The sequence below is a fragment of the Hipposideros armiger genome, unplaced genomic scaffold (genome assembly GCF_001890085.2).
Source record: "Hipposideros armiger isolate ML-2016 unplaced genomic scaffold, ASM189008v1 scaffold_258, whole genome shotgun sequence".
In the NCBI taxonomy this organism is placed as follows: Eukaryota; Metazoa; Chordata; class Mammalia; order Chiroptera; family Hipposideridae; genus Hipposideros; species Hipposideros armiger.
This window is the reverse complement of record NW_017731608.1, coordinates 1,019,722-1,031,750: the sequence shown is the minus strand read 5'-3', so window position 1 is coordinate 1,031,750 and position 12,029 is coordinate 1,019,722. Positions and strand designations below refer to the sequence as shown.

Sequence of the window (12,029 nt, the reverse complement as noted above, 5' to 3'; positions counted from 1 at the left end):
TAGAGGAGGTGATATTTCCACTTCAGGCAGAGGTACCCTGACTTCTGGTGGTGTGAGACACCCAGAGTTTGTGGCTGTTCAGGGCACTCCTCTGACCTTCGGAGGCAGGAAATAGAGAATATCCTGAGTGGAAATGTGGTAATTACAGTGAGTAGCGGGACATCTGGCTAAACACAAGAGCTGCAAGCAGAGGGAACGGGCTCCCGGGACGGGCAAGGACCCTGTGTTTCCTTTGCCCTATACCACTGGCATCTGCCTGGCAAGCTAAACAGCTGAACGCAAGAGCTGCTGGAGCAGTTTGGCTTAGTGGCATCAACAAGTAGAAGACATCAGGCACCAAACAATAGGAGTGTGTAAGTAATGCTGAGTGTGTGCAGAAAAAAGGAGGAAGTGAGTGCAAGCAAATTCAAGATAATGACTGCCAGGCAAAATGCAAATCGCAAGTGTTATCTAAAGCAGATAATGTTCTAAAAGTGTCTCTTTCCTGTTACAGGGAAGATGGGAGGTGTAGGAGTGGGGGAGGAACAGGAAGAAATTTCTGGGTCTGTGGAGCAGAAATGACCATCAAAGGGGGAAGGGAGGTCAGAGCATGAGGTGGGGTGAGAGGAGGGGTCTTCATACCAAGTCCTCAGCCATGGACTGTGCCCCGATATCGATGGAAAGGCTGCTCAGCTGAGGGGGGTTCTGAAATTCACGATAGAAGGTTCCCAAGTCCATTGGAAGAATATCATCTTTAGAAAACGCCGGTTTCTTCAAAAACAAGACAAACTCAGTTTAGCTTACCTTGTACCACAGAGGAAAATCAGAGGAGATAGTCTCTGAATAACCCTCATTCCTTCCGGTAATTTTCAAAGCAAAGGTTCCTCCAGGCTAACCTTCGGAGAGCAGTCTTTACACCTTTCTCTTCCGGGTAGCTGAATTCCAGTCCTAGTGATAACATTCCTCTCCCCTGGTTCGGGCTATGTCCCCATCTTTCAAACTCCTTTCCTTAGCATGGGGCTATCCATTCAGCCATGAATAGGGTCTACGTGGCTACAACTGGAAAATCCCCATTTACAGCTGAACTGCATTATGAATTTCAACCAAAGACATGGCACAAAATGCCGTATTGTTCATTGTCCTCCAAATGTCTCCCAAGCAGGGTGAGGGCAGCTTCCCACGTACACTGCACAGCTGGGTGCCCGCCTGTCCCATCTCCTCCCTCTATACCAGCCCATCTGAACCCCGTGAAGAAAGTCCTATTCAAGTGCAATGGATGCCTCTAGACACGTCCCCGGGGGCATCAAAGCTGCAAAGGTCAAGGAAGGTGACAGCAACTCACGAGGTCGATCATAACAAAGTCGTCGTGGGTATTGCCGCTGCTGCCCCCGCTGGAGCCATCAGAGTGCAGGCTGCCCTGGAGAGGAGATTCCGTCTCTGGGGAATCCGGAGGGTTCACCTGGATCAGAATAAGGCAGAGGTGGGTTGGGGCGGGTTCTGTCTGTGCACTGCGTGCGAGTTACTGTGTATAGTATTGAGGTTTCTGAAGGGACCTCAATTCTGAGCTGCAAATCCAGAAGCCGAGAGGCATGGCGGATGGTCTGTGGAGGGACAGCGACTCGCCCAGGAAGGACAACGAGTCTGTCCGTCTCACTGGAAACTTTAGTCAGTAGGGGACTCACCATGGGATCAGCACCCTCCAGCTCTAAATTCTTGGGAGCAAACATGGCAAAGGGTATGTCCAAACTGGTCAGGGTCACCTGAAGAGGTGCAGGAGAAAGTATTAGAGCCCAGATTATGTGCTCCCTTAGAGGCTGCCAGAAGACTGGAGGCCCAGCACGTTCACACCCCCAGGCTGACCATGCCGCCCCTCAGGTTCCTGTACTGCTGGAGACGTCCCCAACCTCCTCCACCTCCAATCACATGCCCATAGAATAAACATGGGTCAGGGCTCCCCAGGAATTCAGCATTGGAAGCTTGACCCACAGTAATTCAGTAACAACTGTTCACTGGCAGAGCTGAGAAGACAGCTCCAATTTCAAGTTCGGCTGAGGCAATGACACTTTAGTGCATTGTATTGGTACTAAATGGTGTCTAGTCTCCCTTTTCTATGGGAGGCTTAAAAGATCACAGAACAATAGTTTTTAATTTTTTCTGGAGGGCTGTCACAGGTTATTAACCCTCTTTACAAAAATTCACACACACACGTGCAATTTGCATGCAATGTCAGTGGCTGTACAGATCCCGTCTGTAAGGCCTCACTCAAAGAGCTCAGACATGCTCACAGGTGGCAGTGGCAGAAAAATCACCTGGTTGATGGGTTTGTTGACAAAAGCCCCCACTTTTCGGGCGAAGATGGTCTCCAAGACATCATGGGGAGAGGCCCGTCCCTCACTGCTGTTCGATACAGTTTCGGTATCCTCACTGGAGAAGAAAGGTAATGTTGGTACTCATTCTCAAATCACAGCAGAGCTTCCTTAGTTCCCCATAAATCTACTATTTTAGGGTCACAGCCTAGGGCAGGAGTTGCCCCCACCTCCCCACCCATGTGGGAAATGGCAATATGGTGATCTGGCTCCTGCCTCTGTCACCCTCCCCTTTTCAGTTGAAAGCAGAGGGCTACATTTCCTGAAAAACTAAAAATTATGCACATGTGAATGAAATTTAGTGTTACAATTGTGGAAACGCCAGTGATAAGCACCAGTTACCATGCATATAGCAAATATAGGTGTAGGCAAGCAGCTCTCAACAACTGTAACTTAAACAATAATCTATTACAGAGCCAGACTTAAAATTTCAGCCGTTCTCCATCTTACTTTTGTTTTGTTGTTAGCTAAAAATACCAGTAAGACTGTATGGTTTACAATACGATGCTAAATTTAAGCCTTACCTCACAAGGGACATGGCCATTACTCTAAGACAGGGGTCCCAAGTTTGACCCTGGCCAGAGCTTTCTCCACCCTGACAAGTCACCTGGGATGAGGTCCGCTGTGCTCTGTACCATGCCCCCCTCTCCTCACTGCCAATCATCCCTCAGTCTAGCAAGGTCTGGTAATGACACATTCAGTCTGGCTGCCCCTACGGCCTTCCCTTCTCCAGCCCTCCAGACTGATGCTGACTCCTGGATGACAGGAGAGCTCCAAGCAGCAGAAACACGGGCCCATATTGTGGCTGCCAGACCAGCAGTCACAGCCCTGAGGTAGCAGTAGACAGGAAAGGTCCTCTGGTGCAAAACAGGGGCTCAAAATGGGGAGGAGAACTGTGCACTCCAAGTGCCTCTGGGCTCCAGCCAGCAGGGAACGCCGGCCCTGAGGAAAGGCCTGGGCTCAGACTGCCTGCATTAAGAACCCCCCACAGGGTCCTCTGTCTTGAGCTACTTCCAAACATGCCCCAGGAGTTGAGGCTCAGGAAACCAGAGTGTAAAATGACTTCACAGGATCTTCCTTTGGGTATCTAATGGGGGAGGGGTAAGAGGATGGAAGCTTGGGCAGTCAGGAATGAAAGTAATTATTTTTCCTGATGGCTGGCGCAAAAAGATCTTCCCAAATAATTTCCCTCCCACCACTCCACTGTGGGAATGAAAAAAAAAAAATACCAGGAATTTCTTCATTTAGGATGTGGCAGGGCAACCAACATCATCATCTCTGGGGCCTTCCGGGCAAGGGAGGACAAGACAGCCTCAGCTTCCCACGGGAGAACTCTGAGTGTCATGGAAAGAGTGAACATGGACTTGCAGTCCAAGGAGCTGGGCTTCTGCCTGGCCACTCGGCAAGCCAATTGCTCTTAGACGAATTACTTAACCCTTCTGAGAGCCTCTTGTCTTTCAAAAGGAGGTAACAGTGGTGATTTTTGCAGGGTGGGATTATGAGAACTTTCACTTTCTACTAATCGATGTCTTTATAATTTGAATTTCATAGAATGTATCATTTCTGTGACCAAAAGAGACAAAGATTTAAAGATTTTTTTAATGAGGAAAAATAGTGGTTCCTAAAGGATCTCCATGAGGACTCAAAGCAGAAAAAGTGAATCAATCCTAACTGCCACCCTAGACACACTGTGGCCCAACTTCAGGGTTACGGTAAACTGAAGCCCAACTTCAAGGGAATAAATCTTGGGGTAAGAGAAAACCATCTGAGGAACCCCTTCACTGCATGAAGATAGGAGCCAAGCCCCTGCTGCTTGCTGTTCGCAGAGCGAGGCCAGTTTCCTTACATACCAGCTGCAATGTAAGATTCTTATCTGCAACTTAAAGGAGTCCACATTTGGGGCGCAAATGCCAGGCCTGAGCCAATGCCAAAAGCTATTCTTTACCAAGGCCAAATAAGCACATGTGACAGGGCCCTGGCTGGCCAGAGCAGTGGCAGAGCCATGAGTGAACTCACCTGCTGGAAGGCGTGGCAGCACAGTGGGCCCCGTCAGAAGGGGTGTAGGTGGCCAATCTCTCCTGATCAGCCTGGGCGCCGTGGGCAGGCTGGTTGGGAGCAAGGGGTACCCCGCCTTCCTTCCCAGGAACCATTAGCTTTGGGGAAAAATGGAAAAATACAGTGAATTGTGGCAGTGTCTGGCAGGAGAGGACACTCGGCCTAACATGATGGGATCTGCTTTCGAGCTTTTCCGTCACCAATGCTGCCACCCAGTGGGCAGGAAACCTTGGCTTTTTATCCTCTCTGGGACTCAGTTCCTAGATATGCATGGCAACAACTACAGAGGGGCAAACACTCGGCAAGCTCTCCTTTCCTTTCTTAAGTCTAAGAGGCCCCTTTCTCTCAGAGTCCCCTTAGTCCTTCGAAGTCATAGAGGAGCTCTGCTTTGGAACATTTAGCATGAAACTGGTGTCTCAAGAAGGCCCCTCAACTACCTCAGGGCAAGGGCGGGGGGGCGGGGCAGCACAGGAACCCCCAGGGTCCTCCCCATCTTTAAAGATACCTGGTGAGTGTGTGTAGTGTTTAAGCCAGCAGCAAATACTACTGGATAAGCCAGGTCAGCTGATCCAACGCCCAGGGCAGCAGGCTGATAGGAAAGGCGAGAGCTTGAGAGCTAAGCAAGAGAAAAACAAAGAGGGGCGGAGGAGAGGAGGAGGAAAAAATAGGTAACCCTAGAGAATGACTAAGGACCAAGCTCAGCAGAGAGGTACGGAATGGATCCCAGCCCACATCCTCCCGGTACAGGGGCCTGATGGAAGGGTTAAAGGGAGACCAGGCTATTGCGTTTTAGATGAAAAGACAGACTTGGCTGCAGTGGGACTGAGGTTCCCAGATCTGCAGCCTTCCAAAGGCTTCAAACGAATCCCTTGTTCCCCTTTCAAAGGGGCTCAGCTAACTGTTTCGGCTTCCAGCCCAGCACATCTGTGGAGCACAAGCCTGGGCAGAACCTGGAGCCAAACTCATCTGTTTTTCCCGGTCATTCTATTTTCTCCTTTGTCCTTGAGGTCCCTTTGAAACAGAAATCGTCTTCACTAATCACACCCTCCATCACCACTGGGTATGGGAGGGCTCCTGTTTATGTTGAAAAAGAAAGAATACCACTCTTGGATTGTTTATTTGGAAATAAGATATAAATAACTCCATGTATTTTTCACATCCGTGGTGGGAGGAGGGGCAAATGGTCCTATTTTGGGCTGCTCTGCTATGGCTATGTCCTGTTAAAAATCAATTACCAAGCCTCAAAACAACCACAGAACACTCGGGGACATTTAAATAGCTATACCCTGTACTTTATTTACAATTTTAAATATAAAGATGCTGTCTGATTTATCCCCTTCTTCCCAGTATGGACTCACTTGATGGGAAAAGGCCAGTCCTGCCATGGGGACCCTCAGGGTATCCGTCACCACAGGAGTAGGGGTCTGAAAATGTGCCTTTGTGACAGTAAACACACACTGTGTACAGATACAAACAGAGACAGGAGAAACAAGAAAAAAGAAAAGGGACTTAAGAAAGAAGTGAAAAAAACTCCCAAGGGGCAGTAGCAGTAGAGGCTGAAATGCACAATGGAAGTCAGGCATGCCGCGGGCAGAAAGCTGCATGGCTGCTTTCCCAATATGACAACTTGGCAGGGTCTGCAGAGGTGTTTATCCCAGGGCGCTCCATCGCATGCGTGTCTCCCTGAGGAGCAGCTGGGAAACAAAGCTGAGTCAAGCTTGAATGACTTGGCAAAACAGGGAAACCTTAACCAGGCATTAGTCTGTCTTTAGTCAAGAGGATGGGAAGACATTAGAGAACGACTTCCAATAGGAAGGGCCTGGGAGCAGGCACAGGTGTGCACAGGTGTGAATGGGGATGTGGAGATTAAAATGTTAGAGTGAAGGCCTTTTCCTGGGGACCCAGGATCTTCAGGGACAGGTTTAGACAGCTGACATTTATTGGCTGGACTTTAAAATACTCAGGTGCCAGGCTGCACACTGTCATCCCAGGGAAGATGAGTGGGTGTGTACAGACATAGGTTTAGGGCTGAGTGTGCGTGTGCGTGTGTGTGTGTATGTGTGTTCTTACGGTCTCTAATGGTGTAGGAGGACTTGATGGAGTAAAAGCTGGGGCACTTTCAAAACTCCTATGACTTCAAAGCCAAGTATGGGCATGATGATGATTTTGGGTCTTACTGTTCCATCTTTAATAAGTCTCACCAATTGGCTGATTAATGCTTAGAATTGGAGGTAGGACCTTAAGTCACAGTAGCAGGTTCAGGGTCACAACTATTGGTTGACTCAACTCTGTGCCCAAATGACACAACATCCTTATTGTGTTGGCAAAATAAACATCACATTAACATATATTTACTGGAATCTAGCAAAAGCTCAAATAGAAGTTGTTTAACAATTATGCAATTCCCTAGGTAAAACCAAAGAAACTATTTCAGTTTTTACAGGAATGAGATGACCTGATGGCAAATGATTTTCTCTCTCTGTTCAAAATGAGTATTTCTGCACCAAACTGTAGCAGCTTTGATTAGAGGTGCCCAGGGGTAGGAGCAGGGCTCACCCTCTGGGTGCTCGATAAGATCTTGATGTGATCTACTTTTAAACTGTGACAAGACACAGCAGGCATCTGACACCATGAAAAAGATAGGCTCTCTTTACACAGGCTGGCAAACTTTTATGCAAACATCAGGTGCAGAAATGACTTAGCTTCCCTTTACTTTTGGAGTTGGGTCAAATTTCCACTGTATCAGCGAAAGAGACAAATAGACTTGTTAAGGCCCAGCTGCACCTTCCCTTTTATCTCCCAAGTCACATCCTTATTGTTCATGAATTTATTACTTGTAAAACAAAACTGTTTAATGAACATTAAACTTGACATATTCACATTTTGACCATTTAAAAATTAATTTGCTCTCACTCATATGCTCCCACTATTAAGAAAGTGGGCTTTCCCGACTTTTTGGGGTCAGTATTGTTCTGTCAGTAAGTGTCCCAAAAGCTACCCTTCTCAGGGCAGTGGCAATGCTCATGAGTACGTATATTAGTGGGGGGAGGGGAACACGCCCCACACCCTCAAAGCAAACCATCTAGGTGACTTTACAACAAAAACCTCTTTAACTAAATTGGGACAACAGAAATAATAGTGATCCATCCATTTTGTAATGTCCTCCATACACATTGTTTGCTTTTGTGCCTAAATTCTGCTCTTGAAACAGAACCATAATTTTAATCCAGTATCTCCTAACAACCCAGGCTGGAATAAATTTAAATTCTTTCTTAATTTAAAAAACATAGGAAATAAAAACTTGTGGATAGCTAATTAATTTGCTAGGTCCCCAAAATAAGATGGTGAAAATGGATAATCTGGGGTTAATTTAAAGGAAAGCAGAACTGAATCGGTCTAGAAGAAACTGTCTCAAGTGAAAGTCAAAGAGGAGGGAGTAGCAGAGACGATGGGCAGGTACAGCAGGGATCCGCAGGCAATGAGGCAGAAGCTGAATGACTCAGGGTGGAAGGGGAGAAATGCGCCCCGAAATCCAGTCAGCTGGCCAAAATGATTCCTTAGCTGAAGCAGTCTCAGTACCATGTACATTATACAACAAGGCCACAAGCGCTTCCTCTTGGGAAGCTGAGAACATTGCTTGGAGCCTATGTTTTAATGAAATTCAGTTCGACACCGAAGACGGACTCAAGTGGAAAAGTTAATGGTTAAAGATGTCCAGATAGAGAATGCAGATAGGCAGAAATCGGTGTCAACTATTAAGAAAAACTGCACTGTTGGTTTCTTACTGGCATTTTATGCTAAACAATTATTGGCTCCTTTTGCGCTTCTTCTTTTATTAGGAACCATATTTACCACTTCAAACAAGAAGTAGCCACCAAATCAACAAGTATAGGTTAGAGTAGCTCTCTGGTATGAGAATGCACATGCAATTCTCTGACTGATTTTCTAGGGAATTTTAAGATGTCCCAAGCAAGGTAAAGGTGACGTGTAATCTTGTGGGTTAAGAATGGTTACACTAGAAACATTGCAATATTACCTGCTGGATAAGAAGGTTCTCCTTCAGCCCTCAAAAGAACTCCCCTCAGAACAATCACCACCACTACCAAAAGAAACTATAAATTTTGACACCACTTCACAAGGCCCATGTGTGTACCAAATAACTACCACCACCCCAGAACCCACTTCCCCCTACCTGGGACGGAGGGGAGGTGGAAAAAGAGGTGGTACACACTTCTTGAGAATCTTCCACAGAAGGATATGTTACTCCAGTGTCCTCACCAGTGGTTCTATAGTGAGGGGAAAAGAAATCATGAGTTTTTATGGCGATGGCAGTCAATTCTAGAAAGGAAAACAGGGAGGTTAGATAAGGATGCAAGTTGTGACAACTGTTTCAGGCAGAGTTCTTCACCACAAGAGAGCTATGCTGAGTCCCTCATAATTTCAAACATTTCCAGAGAGCAGCATCTAGAGGTTGAAAATGGCTTTTTGTTTAAACCCCAACATCTTACCTGACATATGATTTGAGAGTGTTTTCTAAGCCTGGTCAGTGTTAAGTCCAAAGAACTGTCAGCCACAGAGTGCAGTGAAACAAAAGTCTAGACTGCAGAGACAAACCTATCCAACTCCACAAGTCCTTCCTGACACACAGCTACCCCAAGCTCTAGAGCAGTGGTTCTCAACCCCTTTGGGGGTCGAACGACCTGTTCACAGGGGTCACCAGGTACTCGTATGTGGGCGTATCTGCATGTGGGCCTGGAGACGGATAGAGGAGCGGTGTCTCGGTTCCTAAGACCATCGAAAATATGTGTTTTCCGATGGTCTTAGGCGACTCCTGTGAAAGGTTGAGAACCACTGCTCTAGAGAATACTGTTTTCTGGGACCAAGGCTTGGAGATGTTTGATTCTGATGTATAAATTAATTGTGCCAATGGCAACCTGAAAACCATGTAATTTACAAAGGGCATGCCATAAATTACTGTCACTCTTGTAGCCTCTAAGTAAAATAAAATCAAATTCCAAGAATTTTCTGAGACATTCTGTGTACCCCAGGTGTTGGTATACCTTACAGGCAGCAGCAAGAAGGGAAGCTAGCCACTGTATTCTCTTCTTGTGGGGTCTCCTCCATCACTACCTCCTGCCCATCAGTGAGTGCTGATGAAGGTGCTCTATGTACCTCTGCAAGATGGATGCTTCTGCCTAGCTGCAATTTGGGAAAGTGCCTTTCACATTCCTCACCTGTAATTACAGGGGTGCATGGGCGAGGAGCTGGGATAGGGACGGTCCACAAAGTGATCAATGATAATCCCCATGATAGGTGGGGTCCTCTCAAATTGCCTGTAATGCAATAAGCAGATTGCAATATTTGTTAGCATGCCTTGCCAGCGCCCCCTGAAGTCCTCAGAGGACCCCTCACCTAATATCTAGCAGCAGGAACCACCAGAGCCTTAACTATTGCATTCCGAACTATAAACCACCATCTCTACATTGTTGGCTCTGGGACATTCAGATTCTCCATCTGGAAACTGGGCTCGCTCTCGATTTTATTCTTCAGAAGGGAACTGATTTCAGCAATGGCAAAGCTGAACTGTAAGCTTAGCCATGGAGCTTGGGCGAAAAAAGCTTTATTATCCTTGGAAGAGTTATTTTGGATTCCAATGCTCTTTCCTCACCTGGTGGACATGAATGCCAAGTTAATTCTGTAGGCACAAGAAAGAGTGATGGTGCCCACAGGGGTACCCACTGTCCCAACACGAACTGTCTGGAAACCTAGAAGAGATAAATAATTAGCTCTTTTTTCAGAGAATACCAACACTGTCCCCAGTCTGTCTTCCCTTAAATCATTCAGCCTATAAAATCTCTGGCATTATCTGCCTAGCACCCTGAATGCAGCAGTTTCAATTTTGTGTGTGCACCCATGTGCTATTTTTTTCTTTCAATTAATTCTATGTTGACCTAATTTTATCAGGGGAAACAGCATTCTATTTCCAAATAAAATTACCTTCAAAGAGGTAAAACAATTGTTAATCCTAAAGCTTAAGCAAGTCCTAACCAACCCTGCCCAGATGTGTCACATGCCCAATGAGACAGCACAGGGGCACTAGGAGTTTGTCACACAAACAACTTAAATGTATGGGAAAAAGCCAGGGTCTTGCAGATGATACTTCCAACCAAACTTCCTGGCTTTCTTGGTTTCCTTTCCAATTTTTCAAAACTGATGCTCATCAGAGACATTTAATGTTTCCTAATTTTGTACGAAATTAGAAAACAAACAATTGTATAAAGAGTCATACTGGAATTTCGGGGAAATTATTCAGTTGTTCCCTGGCATCTCTTTGGACTGTCTACCTGTCTTTTCCTTACTCATATCATACGTATTAAAATCACAAGTTGCATGTTATTATTACAGGCTGTACCCAAGCCCATCTCTGAAGTCAGGAGAGTGCTTAACATTATAAATGTTTTTCAACCTTGATACATACCTTCTCCTAAACCATTCAGCTGAACTTCCCCAAAATAGATCCTGTAGGGAAGAAAGAAAAGGAAATGTTACCTGACTCTTTATTGTAAAGGCCTTTATAGCCAAAACACCTAGAAACGAAATAAACAAAACAAAGCCTTCTTTTCTTATCTGCAAGAACACCTCTCCTAACAAAGCAATAATGGTACTACTTCAATAATGATATTACTTCAATTAAGCTGCAGGCAAGGGAATATATATGGAGAGGACTGGTTAGAAAATGAGGAAAATAAGTGGAAACTGCTATTTAAGTTTCTTCTTCCCACTCCTGCAATGTGTTTCTAAAGTATACCCACCAGGAAATAAAGAATATTTAAATAAAATTGGCAAATAGATCTGGGACTACTATTAGAAAGTACTAGTTTTCTTTTAATTGAAGTATAATTGACATACAACATTAGTTTCAGGCGTACAACATAATGATTCGTTATTTGTATGTATTGCAACGTGATTACCACAATAAGTGTAGTTAACATCTATTGCCATAAAGAGTTAAAGAATTTTTTTTCTTGTAATGAAAAATTTTAAGATCCACTCTCTTGGGCTGGCCAAGTAGCTCGTTGGTTAAGAATTGGTTTGGAAGTGCAAGCTCTGAGCAGCAGGGCTGTGGTTTGGATCCCACATGGGCCAGTGACACTGTGCCCTCTACAGCTAAGATGGTGAACAACAGCTCGACCTGGAGCTGGGCTGCCATGAGTCGCCGGAAATGGCGTAGGCTGCAGCGGGGCTGCAGTGGGCTGCTGTAAGCTACCGTGAGTGGCTGGCAGTCAGCGTGAGCTGCCATGAGCCAGTGACCGATCTGCCTCACCCGGGAAGAGCACAATGATAATACCAACACGGGCCAGTGAAGCAACGTCCTCCACAACTAGACTGAAGAACAAAAGGACCGCAACTTGTCTGTTCCCCTTCCCCCAATTCCCCAATGCTGTTCCCTCCCCCAATTCCCCAATAAAATCTTTAAAACAAAAAAAAAAAAGATCTACTCTCTTGGCAATTTTCAAATATGCAACAGAATGCACTAGATTTTGAAGAGTGGTCTTCAATTAAGGGAAGCTCTCTGTTTGTCACAAGTCATTCCAAAGTAAATTGGTTAAGAAACTAGAACATCTTTTA

At 45.7% G+C, this 12,029-nt stretch overlaps 1 protein-coding gene across 10 annotated transcripts in view; it reads right to left on the bottom strand.

Moving 5' to 3' along the window:
* Positions 1 to 12,029, bottom strand: part of ATG13 (autophagy related 13) — a 43,483-nt gene that overhangs the window by 3,668 nt on the left and 27,786 nt on the right. For 3 of the 10 annotated variants that reach the window (XM_019656388.1, XM_019656387.1, XM_019656389.1), the window contains 11 exons: positions 10,879 to 10,919; positions 10,069 to 10,165; positions 9,635 to 9,733; positions 8,593 to 8,686; positions 5,759 to 5,857; positions 4,906 to 5,016; positions 4,362 to 4,498; positions 2,289 to 2,403; positions 1,662 to 1,739; positions 1,322 to 1,438; positions 622 to 750 (listed from right to left, as the gene is read on the bottom strand). In XM_019656388.1, the coding sequence (XP_019511933.1) occupies positions 622 to 750; positions 1,322 to 1,438; positions 1,662 to 1,739; positions 2,289 to 2,403; positions 4,362 to 4,498; positions 4,906 to 5,016; positions 5,759 to 5,857; positions 8,593 to 8,686; positions 9,635 to 9,733; positions 10,069 to 10,165; positions 10,879 to 10,919 (1,117 nt within the window). The remainder of the gene's footprint in view (positions 1 to 621; positions 751 to 1,321; positions 1,439 to 1,661; positions 1,740 to 2,288; positions 2,404 to 4,361; positions 4,499 to 4,905; positions 5,017 to 5,758; positions 5,858 to 8,592; positions 8,687 to 9,634; positions 9,734 to 10,068; positions 10,166 to 10,878; positions 10,920 to 12,029) is intronic. The other 7 variants (XM_019656391.1, XM_019656392.1, XM_019656390.1 and 4 more) reach the window with 3 other exon arrangements.